Here is a 17,628-nt window from a genome sequence, read left to right as displayed (position 1 = left end):
GATCAAAATAATCCCCATTCTTAGCTGAAAGAGTCGTAGAAAAATTAGAGATAGTTTTTTTGTCAAGTTTTCAAAATTATGATTCATTTGTCGAAAAATGAAAATGTTCCGTCGTGTCCCGATCGGAAAAAAAATCATTTCCGGGTTTTGTAATAATTTTGCGTTTTCGCGCACGAGAATTCCAGCCTTAAATATCGTTTATTATTGATGGAAGGTTCGGTTTAATTTGTATCTAATATATTTCGCTATAGACCTGAGCTTTTCTCTATGAATCATACAAGAAGTCTCTGCTGCCCAAGTTTGTATATTTTCAATTTTTGTGATACTGGATGCGACCCAGATTCTCAATCTCAATCAATCAATGGCCAGGCAGAGGGCAATCAAATTCAAATTAGACTCAAATTTAGAGGCAGTGCCAGTGAATATATAATAGACGGATTCGGTTAATCACATTTCACATAGATATATTTAGCCAGATAAATGACAATTTTATTCTGTACCACTACCAGCAGAATAATCAGTGTTAACTCTTGAGTTACAATCAATTCATTTTCAATGAGTTCAATCTTAACTGTGGAACTGGACGCTGTTGATTGAGGCTGGTTACCAGGATGATGAATGATAAAATAGGGTGTTAATTAGGGTTAGGTTGATGATTAGGATAGCAGGAGAATTGTGGGGGAGAGGGTGAATTTGGGTTGGTTAGGATTCATTTTATGGTAAATTTAGGATTAGCGCCATTGTGATAACACACGCTGCTGTATGCTGTTAAAACCTTTCGGCAGAATTCAAGCGCCTTAAAGACACTACCAGGGTTCAAATGGGGCTCTATCTATTCACTCAATTTTCTCTGTCTGTCCATCTCTTACTTCAACAACTCTCATGCGCCAGGCGAATTAGCCAATCACAAGCCATACAATATCGTTGACAGGTCACTTCTTACTTTTAACGCTATAGGTTCTATGTTCGCATCTGATTAGAAGATAGATCAATCGCACCGTCGAGGATGGCATCGTTCGGGGGTAAAAATCCGCCGTGGGCAAGGTCGGTTTCATCAGGTAAGCCCGCCCCTGTCATTTTGTCAACTATCTCAAGATGATTTTTCATTCTCCATAAAAACATGTTTACCTTTTAACTTCTGATCTGGTGTAGAATAAGTAAAGCGATATGGCTAGTAGGCCTACTTAAAAGGTTGATTTATTTATTCGAAGTATGAGCTTGCCGTCTGCTAGTCAATGTATAGTAGCTTCATCGTGTGAATGAGTACCTGATAAAGTTACTTTGCACTTGTAGCCAAAGCTTGTTCTTCAAAATGTTTGTTCTTCAGTGCTGACTAATTAATACCCTATAGTGCTGGAGATAATTTGAAATTTTTAAAAATTCCACCCTAGTGTGTTGAATAACGGGAATACCACTATAATGCGTCTACACCGCGGCGCAGTGTATCGTTAGTTTCTAATATTTCTATGTTTGACGGGTGCTGTCATTTTTCAAGAGGGATAATTACCAATTACTAATTACATCAATACACCGCATTGCGGTGTACTGGCAAAATCACTGATTTATACACTGCACTGTGGTGTAGGCGCACTGAAAGGGTTAAGCACTAGACCTATACATCTCGCTTTACTTATTACGGTAAGAATCGATTTTACGTTTTTGTTCATTGATTTAGATGCGTGTATTTATTGATTACAGTTCCTGTATCGAATACGCCGATGGTCACAAATACAAGTATAGCGGGGCAGTCGTCGTTAAATATCGGACAGCCCGGTGTAGCCAGCGTTTACAGCCTCGGAGCCAACCAGCAAACAACGATGACCATGCAACAACAATACGCTGCCGCCCAAACGCAACAGCAATTAGCGGCTGTCAATCAAATGGCTCAGATGCAAGTAAGTGTCTCAAAGATTTAAACCGTTCGCTATTTATAGTAACCTGATGTTGAAAACTTTCTATCAGGCATAACAGGGTTTAGACCAACCTATATTTTGTGTAAATATCTAATGGTGAGCACAGTCCAGTTACCGTACTGCTGTTAACTCCTTGTCTACAAAAATTCTTTATAGATTTTTGGCCCTTCAATTTTAGAAATTTATGGGTTTTTCTGTGGCCAATTCTAGGCTTTGGAAAGATTTGAATGTTACACACGTCAAACTACGAAAAAATTTGATTCCTTAGTTTCAAAACGTTGGTATTTCGTACGACTTAGAGAATTGTTTTCTGAAATTTCAGCCCGGTTTAGGCATTCCGACGAGTCAGGTCGGAACGGTCAGTTATCCGGCTCCACGGATGATGACCAGAGAACCGACGCCCCCTCAAAAACAACGCGCCTTCACCAGTATTGTTACGAAACTGCACGATAACTTCGGTTTCGTCGACGAAGAAGTATTTTTCCAGACAAGGTACGAAATTAGTATCAAACCTGTAAACAGTAAGTCAGTTGGATGTTTTGGGACTGGGAGATTATTGGCGATTTTGAGAAGCTTTTGGATAAAAATCTGACACCGATCCAATTTATCCATGGTTTTACTCTACAAATGAGTACTTCGAATGATAGATTTTAGAATTATGATATTGTGACTGTCCCATAGCGCTGCTAAAAAGATTTAAAATCAAATTTCGGATGATTTTAGTTGTGTGAAAGGAGTTCAACCGAAGGTCGGTGACCGGGTTTTAGTGGAAGCAACGTATAACCCGAACATGCCGTTTAAATGGAACGCCGTGCGCATACAAGTTTTACCTACGCAGGTAATTAGATTTTCAACTGTAACTCAAAATGATTCTCAAATACCGAATAGTTTCACTCTAGTAGTAATAGTAGAATTTAACCCTTTCAGTGCTGACTAATTAATACCATACAGTGCTGGAGATAATTTGAAAATTTTTTTAAAATTCCACCCTAGTGTGTTGAATAACGGGAATACCACTATAGTGCGTCTACACCGCGGCGCAATGTATCGTTAGTTACTAGTATTTCACTATGTTTGACTGCTGCTGCCATTTTTCACGAGAGATAATTACTAATTACATCAATACACCGCATTGCGGTGTACTAGCAATATCGATCACTGATTTATACACCGCACTGCGGTGTAGACGCACTGAAAGGGTTAAGAGTGTGTTACTGCGGTCGATTCCACTGTCTATAGTCTATTATCTACTTAAATTTTTGCTCTGTATTCATTCGGTTCCTATTACAGAATATAAATCCGCCGAATATCAAAAATATGATGCCGTCGCAGAATTTATCCAGTCAGCCGATGAATCAGAATATCATTACGTCGAATCCTATGCAGCAAGTGATCGGCACTATTCCGCCGTTGATGGCTCAAACTCCACAACCTGCTCCTGGTGAGTAATTCATTCATTGAATCGATTCAGTCCGTATTCCGTTGTATCGGTTAAATCAGTCCTCGAGCGGCAATCTTAGTCCGCTTTATTCCATCGGAGATAAGATGGATAGGGATCGAAAGCCTGATGCGGGGAAACACGAAAACAGAAACGCGTTCGATCTACGAAAAGTTGTCCCCGAAACTGTTTCTCGTAAACGCACGCGGCGCTGGAAAACAATCGGAAGCATATACTGAATCCCACACTAAAACAGAATGAAAAAGATCGGAGTCCGTAAAGTTGAAATGTCGAATTGATAAACACAAAGAAAACTTTTTGGACTTCGTCGTTCTCATTATTAGGCCAGCCGTAGGCTGAGCCTATTACTATACAAATGGAGCAAATTTAAATGACATGGTTTCCACACAAAAGGCTCTTTTGCTTGCCAAGTGAGGGCATATTCGAACAAATCACGTATTTAAGCGTAATCCATTCTCGGAATCGTAGCAAGCAGAATTTTGAAATAGGGTCTCATAAAAATGTTTTCTGCATTTTTCACGAAAGTTAAATCGGGAAAATTTCAATTTTTATCAGCCAATCAGGAAGTTGTGTCTTCCCTGTGATTGGTTTATCTGAAAATATCAGCAGCTGTTCACGTGAATTATCGCGATTTCATTACTGGCGCTTTTGCGCATGACTTTATGTATCAAGACGCGACAATACTTCCGCGTTCGCTACGTGTTCGCTGATTGACCCATTTACTGGGAAATTCCACAGAAGCCTAATGTGGTTTGTTACAAGCGCTGTGATTAGCCCGACCCGATTCTGGCATGGCTTTAGCTTAGTGGGTTCGAATCCCTTGACGGGTGAAGATGATGGATCCTATCAATATCTATTGAAACTAATAAGTTTCCCGGTTGGGCAGCCGCGGATATCTACCGGAAGTATTCCAGTTCGATATTTCGAGGTTTCTTTGAATTTTGGAGTGATATTAAAATCCGGTAAATACCAGCGGTAGATTGTGAAAACCCATTGCATGATATTTTTATTACTTAATCAACGAAAAGCGTCGGGGGCCGCTCCAGGGGTTTTCGTGATTCAAGTAGCGCAATAGCCTACTTCTTCGTGTTCGTCCACCTCAATTTTCACTCCGCCGATCTCTGACCCCGTCGGCGCTGTGATTGCACTTTCGTACCACCAAAATTTTTTATTTCTATATCAGGGAGGTCTGGAGAATAAAAAAGTCAAAATTTGGATATCACATAGGCCTGATTTCATCGAATAAGTCGACCATGGTCGTTACGTTTCCGTAGCCTACTTATTACCACCTAAAACCGTCTGAACAATTTTGTCACAACCAACATTTCGTTTACAGAAATCAGGTGTTCACGCGAACCCGCGGTATCGTCTACTGTTTTACTTCCGGGTTTTATTTTAAGATTTAAAATTGTATTTCAAGATCGATTTCTATGAAATCTTTAGTTGATTTGGTGTTTGGGAGGAATTTTTATTTGCTCTACAGAAAATTCATCCTTGACAATTGCGCAAGGTTCGCGAAAAAAAGGTTTTTACCAAATCAGGTGTATGACCTTGATATGCTAATTAGCCATGTGCCCGAATTGCAAATTCAATCAAATTTTATTCTGCCAAAAAAATGTTAAATACAATTCGCTTTCCGAGAGTTAATGGTATGCTGCATGGAACAAAGTTGTTTTGAGATGGCTCTTGAAGCTATTTAGGTCGAGAGATAACCATCTAGATAGTTCGTGAGAGTTCCAAAGTTTTGAAGACGCTTCAAGGTAATGTCTTGATATTTGGTTTATATGTGTATCTACCCTAGACACATCTTCAGGCCAAAAACTGGCCCTGTCAGATTCAAGATGGCCGACTGGCAGCCATTGTTGTTCGCCAAAATCAGCACTTTTTACATATTTTTGAAGTTTTCGAGGGAAATTTTGAAGACACTTTTATCAATAACCTTGATCATTCGTATATATTTGTATCCCCCAAGGGCCCATCGGCATGAGAAAAATTGGGTCGATCGGACTCAAGATGGCCGTACTGTAACCTTTTTTGTTCCCAAAAATGTCAATTTTGGCCTGAATTCTGAGTACTGTAGCTTTCTAATGGTGTGCCATGTTTCATTGCAATTTGTAATGGGTATTCTTTGGAAAGGGATCTTTTATATCCGAGAGGGTATTTTTGACCAGGCAATTATGACGCACTTGGCTGCCATCTTGGGGTCATCAGTACTCATTCGTAGGTGGAAAAAAAGTTTTTCCACATCATAATTGATACTTAAGCATATTTTGGTACTATAATCAATTGGAAAGTTGTAGCTCATGACATGTTCTATGATCGAGATGAGTTTCAAGCTCATTGGTTTTTGTTTATGGCCACCAGGGGGCGTTGAACAATACAATAACTTAGTATTTCTATATTACATTCGTACCTATGCATATTTTGCTAACTCAATCAATTGGAAAGTTGTAGCTCATGACATGGTCTATGATCTTGGTGAGTTTCAAGCTCATTGGTTTTTGTATATGGCCACCAGGGGCGTTGAACAATACAATAACTTCGTATTTCTATATTACATTCGTTCCTGCTGTCTGTGTTAACACACGATTTTACTATGTAAATGATATTGAGCAGGGAGTGTATATTGATAAATATAACCCACAGATTACATCATTTATAAAAAGCAAATCTGACAGGCTGGCCATTGTGCCCCTTGGGGCTCTTGTTTTAGTTTGGGATTCTCTATTTATCATATACACATAGTGTTTCATCAGTGATTAATCAGTGATTTTCCCGTGTATTAGGTGTTACGTAAAAGTTGTTTCCCTCATATGAACTAAACATGAAGTTTGGGTTGAAATTTTTTTTGTAAAACTTTATCCAGTTCCACAGTAGTTCTAAGTGAAGATTTGACTCAAGAGTTAATTCATTAAAAATGAACTGATTTTAACTTTGAGTTAACTCTAACCCACAACTATGGGGCATGGGTCATGATATAGTTAAACTAAAGTTAGTTTTAAAGTAGTTTTGGTCTGGACCAGTTTTGTGAAAAAGCTTAAAAATGGGTGTTAAAGGAATTGTCACTTACTGAGGAGAATTGATATGCTTATTTTTAAGGTTTACTGCGTTCGAATCAAGAAAGTCGAAGTGGTGGTGGTGGCGCTGGAGGTCGCGCCGGCGCCGGTGGAGGTCGATCGGAGCGTATCGATCGCGGCGACAATCACCGGGAACGTCGGGATCGCGGAGGAGTGCGCGACCGTCGAGAAGAACGCCGACCGTCGCCGCGTAAACGATCGCGGTCGCCTCGCAAACGATCGCGATCGCCGCGTCCTCGCAGTCCGATTCGAACTTCTCGCCGGACGAGAGTTGTTCCGCGATATATGGTTCAAATCCCGAAATTATCTTTAGACAGGTCAGTGATATTTCTGGCAAGTTTCATATTGAAACCCTTTGGATACCCTACGACTCCTTGATTCGTTGAAATCTCCTTCGTGACAGAAAATGCTTTTAAAGTTTCTTGAAACTCCTTGATTTGAACAAATTGCCCAAAATTCCTTCAATTTTATAAAATAGGCAATAACAAATTTTTGTCTGGTTTGTAATTGTACAGTAAACTACGCCTAAATCAGATCAGTACAGTTCGAACCAGGATTTTTTTTACCCAATTAGAAGGTTACTGAATTAGAAACCAAGTTTATTAGTGTATAGGATTAAGGTTTGCTTACAAATCCAGGGAATTAACAGTTTACCGAGATAAACAGTACCGATTCAGGAGGGAGTCTGCTGTAATTGGGATATAAACGCAATGCAAATACTTCCTCGAAATTTGAAACTTTCCCCTTTAACCCTTTCAGTGCGTCTACACTGCAGTGCGGTGTACGAATCAGTGATGGATTTTGCTAGTACACCGCACTGAGGTGTATTGATTTAATTAGTAATTACTAATTATCCCTCTTGAAAGATGACAGCACCTGTCAAACATAGTGAAATATTAGTAACTAACGATATAGCGCGCCAGGGTGTAGACGCACTATAGTGCTATTCCCGTTATTCAACACACTTGGGTGGAATTTTTCAGAATTTTCAAATTTTCTTCAGCACTATAGGGTATTAATTAGCCAGCACTGAAAGGGTTAAAACTCTTCAAAAACTACTTGTATTATATCCAGGAATGACTGAACTGTAGGCAGCCCGGGTTGTATTATGTATCTTCTACTTTCAGCACAGAAGCAAACGTCATCGCGTTGAAATCTCGTTACACGAACATGTACGTGCCGAGCGATTTCTTCAACTGCACGTTCTCGTGGACCGACGCGTTTCCGATGCATCGACCGTTCGCGCTCGAGCGACATTGTTCGTTCCACGTCATGCACAAAGACGTCGAACCCCTCGAGTCGAACAACGCCGTACTCGAACCAAGCGATTCTGATCATCTTTACTCCGCTAAGGTTAGTTTCGATTTATCGAGTAAACCTCTCCACCTTACTCGGACGCGGCCTCGAACTCGAGAATTTTTTGACGAACTGGGGCAAAAATGAAATCATTTTTCTGCCTTCTTGCCTCGGACCTTGAACTTGAACTTTATTTATTAATTAACCCCTGGGGGTGGAGTTTCTATTTCTTCAAATCGCTACTAGTCCTACAGTTTTAATCAGATCAATTCCAAATTTGTTGTGAATGTTCTATGGACCTAGGCCTATAAAGTTACAGAGCCATTTTTTGGATTCTTCTTCCACCAGGGGCACCCCTTGGGGTGGAGTTTCTGTTTCTTCAAATCGCTAGTGTGAATGAATCCTAGTAATTTATAACTCATGGCAAAAAATTTGATAACTTAAGTTTCTTTGTGCAGGTGATGTTACTCAGCCACCCTCCGTTGGAGGAGCTCTATCACAAATCCTGCGCCCTCGCCGAGGACTCGCAAGACGTAAAAGATTCATTCCAACACCCGGCGAGACTTTTGAACTTTCTCGTCGGCTTGAAGGGCAAGTCGGAGCCAATCGCGATCGGCGGCGCGTGGTCGCCGAGTTTGGACGGACAGAATCCGAAAGACAATCCTCAAGTGCTCATCAAAACGGCAATCCGAACGACGAAAGCTTTGACCGGCGTCGATTTAAGCTCGTGTACTCAATGGTAGGTAACCGTCCTCTTCTTCGATCGCTTTAACGAAACCGATACGGTTTTTATCTTCGTGAATATCATGAGAAAAAAATTCTCAATTCGCTTTCTTCAATCGGAAGGAATATTAAGATCCGTCAAAAAAAAGATATTTTCTAATTTTACTCGTACACGATGAATTTACGTACATATACACAGATATGTGAACCGGTATGCAACGAGCTGAGGAATCGAATTATAAATTTCAACCCGAATATTTTGGAACGCACGCGACAAATGAACGAAAGTAGTCGTTTGATCATTCAGTCGGCGATTCTCCTTTTCAGATATTCGTTTTTTTTTTTTTTTACTAGACTCAGTTTTTTCTCTCTAACCAAGCCCCCCGAACATTTTGGCATTTTTAACAACTACGAGGAAATAGCATACCGAAGATTATATGATAAACCATGCAATAATGTTTCGTGTTTTTTTTTCTTTTAATTCTCCGATTAAAACTATCTCGCTCGCTTTTGTCGATAAAAAAAAAATTTTCGTTCGTTATTTCTCTCGATTTGTCGTTCGTGTAGTGTACGTGTATAGTTTTTTTGTATCTAACGACGCAATTTCTCCTGACCCTTTTCCAACAGGTATCGCTTCGTCGACATTTGTTACCTGCGTCCCGAGGAGACCCACAAGGGCCGGCTGATTCCGTCCAGGGTCGAGACCGTCGCCATTTTCTTGCCAGACGTTTGGAACTGCAATCCGACCCAGTTAGATTGGGAACGGTTGCAAAACTCGTACAAAGCTCTGCTAGATAGACCGACCAGCAGCGCGACTGAACCGGCGCAAGAAGAAGGATCTCAGGCACTAAACAAATCTTTTTCTTTTTTCATTCACTGCAAATCATATATATATATATCTATAAATCCAGGCTTCTAAACCGTATAATTTCTTCATTTTATACCTAGATACGGGTGGGCTGTGTAAGGACTAGAGGCGTGTTTGGTTCCTAGCGCCCTAAATTCCAGCCCCGATACCACTAAGTTTGAGGCACGCAACCCACCCAACCATTCCCCCGCCCCGGGGCGCCCCCCAAACGATCATTTCTTCATTTCAGATCATTGGCAAGGTATGTCCCTATAAACACACGCAAACCGTACAACAAGCGAAATGCTCTAATAGGGATGATAAACGGTGGAGCTGTGAATGGCATTCGACAAACTAGACTCATTTAGATCTGTACAGAGATATCTAGCCATATTTATTGTCAATTTGACTTTAGCAGACACATTGCCACTCTGAGGTGATGAAACAAACAAAGTAACAAAATGCATGTAGTTCAAAATAGATTATTGGTAGTAAATAATGACCTCAAATTAATATAGATCGCTCCACTTGATTTTGATGATCTTTTATAGCGTTCAATTGACGTAGATCGGGAAGTGATTTTTTAGGTCAGATTGTATGAGCCGATCGTGATATTTTGGGGTAAAAATTTGAGGCTATAAAATCAGCTTATTGGCCGGAAAAATACGATAACTTGTTAAGTCTTTATTTTCAATCTGTATACAGCACAACTTATACAGCTGGTGTTTCGATAGCGTGTGGCTGATTTTAGTGACCAACTGCTCATTTGGTTTAACCTTACAAAATACAGAGTTAAGATTTTGGGAAGGCCTAAAATCAGTAATTAAAAAAAAATGCTTCCGGTTGAACTGGAAGCCGTCTGTATTCCCAGAAGTTCACTTCGATGTACATGTGGCTAGATATCTTCTGTCTGTTAACTGCGGCTACTTTGCTTTGCGAAACCGAATGAAAATCTCATGTCGTGTTTCTGTATTTGTTTTTATGACAGGAAGACGAAGAAGAAGGCGGTGAAGCACTGGCTGATGGTGAGAAAAAGGAGCCTACGCATTACTCGCAGCTTGACCCTAAAATGATAAAGGTTTGTGTTAGTTCAATCGCTTCCGTAACTATTATCAACGTTCATCATTTATCGTTTTAGGTTTTTATCCATCTTTTCAAGTTTTTAGACATTTTTAGCCCACAAGACATTAGTCCCAGCATACTACTACGTTCACTTTTTATCCGTCTGTCCATCTGTAGACAGAATCCAGTAAATATTTTTAAAACTTTTGAAGATGCTTCAATGGCTTTTCTTAATAATTTGATTCGTACGTACATGTATCTATCATAGACACATTTGCAACCGTAAGACTGACCTGATTAGAATCAAATTCTTCAGATTTTGATAATTTAGCATTTTAGATTTCAATTTTTCTAGACATTATGTAACTCCCTAGCGCCCATCATCATAAGACACAAGATCGGTCTTGTATGTTTGCGATGAAACCGGGGCCAGAGAAGAGAGGTATGATGTATTGCCGTTGTGTTGTAGGTGGCGGATATGCGACGCGAATTGGAAGCACGCGGTGTCAATTCGAAAGGTTTGAAGTCGCAGCTTATGGCAAGATTGACGAAAGCTTTAAAAACTGAACAAGAAAAAGATGGCAATGAAGTGAGTACAGCGCTGATAAACAATAGGTTAAGGTTAAAATTGTTGGTTTGTATTGATATTATTTTGTCATGTTTTCGTCATTAGTCGTCGGACGCAACCCCAGAGAAAACTGGCGAAACGACTGCTAAAGACGACAAATCTAAAGAGAAAGACGGCAAAACAAAAGACGATGATGATGAAAAAAGGAAAAGAGAGGTACGCTAAACAGAACAAGAAAACTAACTTGAAAGTTTATTGACCCCTTGAAAAATAATACACATATTGCCCGATATTCTCGACAAATAATGTATCATATAGTTATATGATATTAAGGATCAATGAAGTTTTTTTGGATTTGAATACCGGTATATCGATAATTGAATGGAATTTACCACTGACCAGTCAAGCCCCAATATATTGATGATGTAGTGCACATCCTCTCAAAGATAATTATCTTAGTTTTTCAGATATAAAAGAGTTATGAAATATATCCAATTACAAAATAAACTCTAAAATTCACAATTGTAATGGTTATGTTGAAACGCTTATATTGGTGACATAGTGCACATCTACTCACACAGAACCCCTTATACAACGCATACTATGTACCATGTATACGTTATTATTATAACGGATTTACGGCATCAAAAACATATACTCAAAAGTGTTTAACAAGCAGCTACAGAGGAGAATATTGCGGTAGTACATCAATGATTCAGTGTACGAAGACTGATCGGTCTAAAGCAGTTGAACTCGAAGACTTCAATCTATAGGTCACAACTCCGTATATCTACAACCTATAAATAACGCAGTGATATGTGATATATTAATAATAGGACGAAGATAAAAGAAAACGCGAAGAAAAAGACCGTGCAATCAAAGAACGTCGATATCAACTACCCGACACTCCGCATATAATCGTACATCCGTCTGGTACGGCTAAAAATGGACGATTCGATTGTACGGTGATGTCGTTAAGCGTTCTACTCGACTACAGACCCGAGGATACCAAGGAACATTCCTTTGAGGTTTGTTCGATCTCTCGACGCTATTTCTATAGAAATTTCTATTTTGTAAAACCAACCCTTTCATTCGCAGGTTTCGTTATTCGCCGAGCTTTTCAACGAGATGCTGATGCGAGATGCCGGATTTCGCATTTACAAAGCGTTGGTCGTCGCGCCGGAGAAAAAAGAAGACGACAAACGCGACGGCAAGGAGAAAGACGCCGGCGATAAGAGGAAAGACTCAGATAAAGAAAGCAGCAACAAAGACGAGAAACGGACGGAAAAGGATGAGAAGAAAGTCGCCGACAAAAAAGATTCGGAAAATGAGGCCGCAAAGGAGGGAAAGAAGAGCGATGAAAGTAAGAAGGATGACAGCGAGGAGGATCGAAGTAAAAGCGAAGAGAAGCCCGAGAAGAACGAGAAAGAAAGTTCTGACGTGAAGGTGAGTGTGTTTATATTTAGGTGCTCCGTACGGAGTCCATTCTTGCATATTTCAATATCGATATTTTCCTACTACTGGTATATTCGGGTAATCCTAAAAAAACTTAGCAAAACGTGCGTTAATTTTTACAGGAACCCGAAGCGAAGCGGACGAAGCATGATGATAAGGAGGATTTCGATGAAAGAGAAGCCAGCGATGCCGAGGTAAATGTCATGAACATTTTTTAAAAAACGTTATATCGGTGCTGTTACAGGGATGGCCACTGACCTGGAAAACCTGGAAAACTCAGGGGAGCAAAAAATTCAGGGAATTTGGATCGTTATTGACCACGTGTTACTGTTAATTGATCAATACGTGATTCATAAAAATGAATAGATAATAACATTTTAAACAAAGAAATTCCTCTGATTTGCTCAGAGAATTTTGTGGAACACATGGAAAAATCATGGGAATTTATAAATTGGCAGATAGTGGCCACCCTGTACAGTAGTATTAAAATTCTTCTTATGAGATCTTGTTTCATCCGTTTAGTTTTTTTTTTGTCGGCAGGGTGACGATAGTCGATCGACGAGCAGTCGCGAACGACGCAGTCGAAAAGACAAACAGAAACTGTCGACTGTCGATCCGGCTCTGCTGTTGTCGTTTGTTTATTTCGATACGACCCACACGGGTTATATACTGGAGAAAGATGTCGAAGAGATTATTCATACGCTAGGATTGCATTTATCACGCGCTCAGGTAAGAACACACGTATCCGTAATTTAAGAAACCTGGACTGGCATTTGAATGTCGGGGGGAACCCGTAAACAGGCAGTTACCTAAATCAAAAACCGTTAAAACGATTGTTCTTAAATGCCCTAACAAGAACTCTATTTAGCATATAACAAAATGCTATTCAGTCAAGTGAAGGATCCTACATTAAACTCCCATTGGATATAACAATAATGTTTGCAAAAATGGCTCTTTTCCAAAATTTCTGTGGGGGCAACTGAATCCTGCTATGTACAGCCCTGGAAACTTTCCTGTTTTGGAATTTAGTTTCACACGTGAACCAACGTTTTTGGTTATTCCAAATTCGTCCAGATTTAACCCGTACTCAAAGGTTATCAAAGCTGTATAGAGCTACGTAACGCCAGAGCTGAAGTATTGGGCATCGGGAGTCATCCCTAACTGTTCCTAGTTCCTAATTGTTCAGCCATAGATGGGCGAAAACTTCCCTGATTTCTTTACTACTTCCCAATCCTCTGTGTGCATTTTAAAGCATTTTGTTCGTAAGATGGATTTAATTCACCAGTATTTTAGACCCTAGACCCCCATATTTCTGACATAAGAGGGTCGTGATATTGACTGTGTGTCGTTACACTTTTGTTCTAGGTTCGAAAACTCGTTCAAAAAGTTGTCATACGAGATACGATTTCATATCGACGATTGACCGATCGCCCGGTGGAAAAAAGCGAAAACACTTCGGAAAGAAGCGAACAGACCGTGGAGAAAATGGACGTCGACGATAAGAAATCGGACGATGAACTCTTAGCTTTAGGTAACTGACGAGGGGTCCTTTCACTGAATCACTTATGCTTTCGTTAAAAGTATCGTCAGTATTGTGTTTGACCATCTAATGAAACTTTAAATATGTCGTTGAAATGACCCCTTGTCTCTCATGACTCCTGGGTCTTTCATCAATTTTCAAGCTACTTAACCTTCAACTGTTTTTTCTCAAAGCTCAGCTAAAAAAAATGATAAAGGGTTACTGTAGAGACAAGGCAGTCCGTAGGCAGATGAGGGAGCTCAGGGATGGAACGGCGATAATGCAGATTGACAGAGCTTCAACTGTCCCTAATTGTCAGGGACAATCCCTGAAAATGCCTCGCTGTCCCTGATAGTGTTTTTTTTATGCTATTGAAAAACTATTGCTGTCCCTGAACCAATTACTACCATCCCTCTAGAAATAATTCTGATTCTTCATTCTTCCTTATCCCCTGGAAATTGTCTATTCAATGTCCTTGATGTGGTAATTGATAAGTCGGCATGTCTGGATTGAAGTATACATTCACATAATGGAAGAAAATTTGAAATTTGAACATGCTATTTATGAATTGAATACTATCGCTAGGTAACCGACCCATACTTCATGACATGGTGGGTTCGAGCTCGACGAATGTCGTACCTCGGTCTTCGACGCGGTTGAAGAAGATAAAAACCGAACCTCAGGAATCGTCGGTGCCCGAAAACAACGCGAATCTAATCAGTTATAAAGGAGCGATGGTCGATATTAGTAGCCTGATATCGAAACTCGAGAAAAGTGAAAACATTCGTATCGAATTGGAAACAAAACTCAAAGAAGCGAAGAACGATTTAAGTAAGTTCCGATATTTCGAATAGAATAGTTTGAAAATTATACGGTTGAATTTTGTAAATCTGCAGCCAGTTCTGTCGATTTAGGTTAACATTAAGACTACGGTGTTCAATGAGGTTTGAAAATAGACTCTGTTGATTTTAACTGTTAAATTACACAGTGGTCACTTACTTGGAAATCGGGAAAAGTCAGGGAAATTTCTTTTCTTTAAAAAGAGTTGGGTAATTTTGTATAGAAAGCTATAAGTCAGGGAAATTTGTTGAGATTGCTAGATCACGCGTAAAATCAAACAGTTTCCATTTATGTCTTACATATTTGACTGCGTTAATTGATTGCACGCTTAGCAGATGGGAGTCAGGATGCTGTGGGCTTAAATTATTGAAAAATGAAGCATATTTGAGTCTATTATCAATCACGAGAACTTGTACGGATAAACATTTGAATTATCCTCCGATGTTTTTCGATGTTTCAGCCGTTTTGAATTCAAACTACGCATTGAGTGAGGAATCGGGCAAAAAAGCGAACAACGAATTGCAAGACTTGAAGAAACAGCTACGCGACCAACGCAAACAGTCGGAAACGGCCGAATCGAATCAGGGCAAATATCGTTCGTGTCTCGAAAAATCGCGCGAGCAACTTTTACAATTGGCGAAGAATATCGAAAAAACGATTCCGAGTTCGCCGCCGAAAAAGTCGAACGGAGACTCGTAGATGATTTGGCTACGACGACGATTCGAAGATTTACGCGGCGATAGTTTGTTTACGACCGATGATTTATCTACAATGCGGACTAAATTGATTTCTCATATTTGGGTCGAAATTTTGGTTCGTTACGCGCGATAAATCGTTACATCCCGGTTTTAGGTCGCGCTGTTTTTTACGTTCTGCGTTGAATATAGTCTCGCGCGAATTCGTAGATATCACGAAATGAGATGTCGAAAACGAAAAACCGGGGGCGCTGCATTTACTCGACAAAAAAAAATGCTCTCGGTGTTCTGTATATGTACATATATATCGTGTATATAGTTGTTTTAATCATTTCGTTTTTCCAGTAGCGTGTAGAACGTGTAAGCTTTTACCGTGGTAGTTTTAACATATAGCCGCGTCTTTGTTCGAGCGATGATGGTGCAAAGTTTGAAATTATTAAGAAAATGCCGCGCGAAGAGAATCAGTTGAAGCGCGGCGCATTTTGGATGCGTACTCTCATTCATGGTTCCCACAGAACGGGGAAATTGGGAATTATGAAATAATAATTCTGAGTTTGGATATATTTGGGAATTTGAAAAAATTTTCCTCAAATCAGGGAAATATTTGGGAAATCCATTTACATTTCGGCAAAAATTCATTTATGAATTTTTGATCTCGGGTATTGCAAATGCCAAGGGCGACTTTCTTCAGCGATTTCCTTTGAGAATCACCTTTATCAACCAGTCACCACTAAAATGTTGACTGTAGCATGATGGTATCTGTTCATTTTCAATTTGGGAAAATTGAAAAGTCACCCATGAAATACTTGGGAAAAACTTGGGAGATTTTGATTCATGTAACTGTGGGAACCATGTGCATCGATCATCAAATGGACTGTTAGTGAAAAAGCAGCATTTTAGTAGAGGTTGAAAATCCATTAGTGGCCTGTGGTAGAAGTGTTCATATCCCGCACAAGGCACACGCAGTACTGACGTACGGACATTGTCTCAGGGTTGTTCTTATAATCGAGTCGTTTACTGCGGCATGCGGTAGACTCGGCTCAAATCAGGGCCCAATCATATCCCGATGTTTGTTGAAATGGTTTTCAAAGTATACTCTTGGTTATGACAGAAGTCCGGAATGATTTTCAGGGTCCGTAAACGATTCGATAGTTTTCTTGACCATATAATTTGTGGCAGCATTTGTATAGATATTTCACCACTCTGAGTCGACCGGATGGCGAGTTTTGAATCATGGAAATAGAAGATTTATCAAGATAGATACTCGTAAAATTCTAAGAGTGCTGTAAATAGATTAATCACTTAACATGTAGGGCCTAAACGCATTTTTGACAAGATGAACGAAGATTATTTACATGTATCGAACTTATAATTAAGATTTCTTCGTTTTGATAAAACCACGTAGTATATACCTATGATAGGTATAGTTCTCATTTAGGAGAAAAAGTGTTTTATCTCGTGAAAGACTTGTCAATTGAATTGAAATGTAAAATGATGAAAAATATATCATTAAATTTCTTAAGAATTTCTGTTGGTTTCAACATCTATGGTGGTCGGAGAGTCAAGTCATCATTGATCAACATGCATGGTGATCCTGTCCTATACAATCGTACCCAGATTTACGAAGAGGATTGGACTCGTATAAATCGATTTAGGATTCAATCTTTCCATAAATTCATATTAAGATAGAATTCATAGGGTTAACCCTTAAACATACAGCAGAAGTTGACAAAATATTTGGCCAAACCAATGACCTGAAAATTCTAAAAGCAAAAAAATGAAAAGCAAAATTTGAAAACGTTTTCCTAATTAGGCATAAGGGAGTTGACCTATAAGACCAGTTTCTACCATATGATATACGCTCGCTGAAGTGACGAAGAAAAATGTAAGAAGGTTAGATATAATGAACAAATAAACACAACATTAAGAACAAGAAAGATCGATGATGGTTTATAATGATGGTTTATTTATTAAAATCGGTTCAGATAGAACCGAGTGATGATGATATAATTAGAGGTGAATTTAAAGGAATTTTTAAACGCCCCGTATTCCGCGTATTCCGCAACAGGGGTTGTGATATATACCACCGACACTAAGATTCTCAATGAACAAGATACCCAGCTGGTGCAACTGGTAACAGAAGGTGCTGTCAATATAATCTTGGTGTAACCGGA

At 39.5% G+C, this 17,628-nt stretch overlaps 1 protein-coding gene across 1 annotated transcript; it reads left to right on the top strand.

Moving 5' to 3' along the window:
- The first annotated feature begins 148 nt into the window (after positions 1-148).
- On the top strand, positions 149-16,933 carry LOC141903183 (cell division cycle and apoptosis regulator protein 1-like). Its single transcript, XM_074791214.1, has 20 exons — positions 149-214; positions 958-1,058; positions 1,699-1,895; positions 2,236-2,405; positions 2,637-2,751; positions 3,204-3,354; positions 6,472-6,766; positions 7,577-7,802; positions 8,204-8,484; positions 9,096-9,312; positions 10,304-10,393; positions 10,847-10,966; positions 11,051-11,161; positions 11,782-11,973; positions 12,044-12,391; positions 12,523-12,594; positions 12,941-13,129; positions 13,766-13,931; positions 14,505-14,750; positions 15,220-16,933. The coding sequence occupies exons 2-20, from the start codon at positions 1,007-1,009 to the stop codon at positions 15,456-15,458; spliced, it is 3,477 nt and encodes a 1,158-aa protein (XP_074647315.1). The 5' UTR covers positions 149-214; positions 958-1,006; the 3' UTR covers positions 15,459-16,933.
- Positions 16,934-17,628: the final 695 nt, after the last annotated feature.

The sequence above is a fragment of the Tubulanus polymorphus genome, chromosome 4 (genome assembly GCF_964204645.1).
Source record: "Tubulanus polymorphus chromosome 4, tnTubPoly1.2, whole genome shotgun sequence".
Classification (NCBI taxonomy): Eukaryota; Metazoa; Nemertea; class Palaeonemertea; order Tubulaniformes; family Tubulanidae; genus Tubulanus; species Tubulanus polymorphus.
Note: the sequence above shows the minus strand (reverse complement) of the source record. Positions and strands in the feature narration are given on the sequence as shown.

Coding starts and splice junctions, on each gene's coding strand:
- LOC141903183 (XM_074791214.1), top strand. CDS start 1,007: ATGGCATCGTTCGGGGGTAAAAATCCGCCGTGGGCAAGGTCGGTTTCA. Junction 7,803..8,203: donor ATCATCTTTACTCCGCTAAG/GTTAGTTTCGAT, acceptor TTCTTTGTGCAG/GTGATGTTACTCAGCCACCC. Junction 13,130..13,765: donor TGCATTTATCACGCGCTCAG/GTAAGAACACAC, acceptor CTTTTGTTCTAG/GTTCGAAAACTCGTTCAAAA.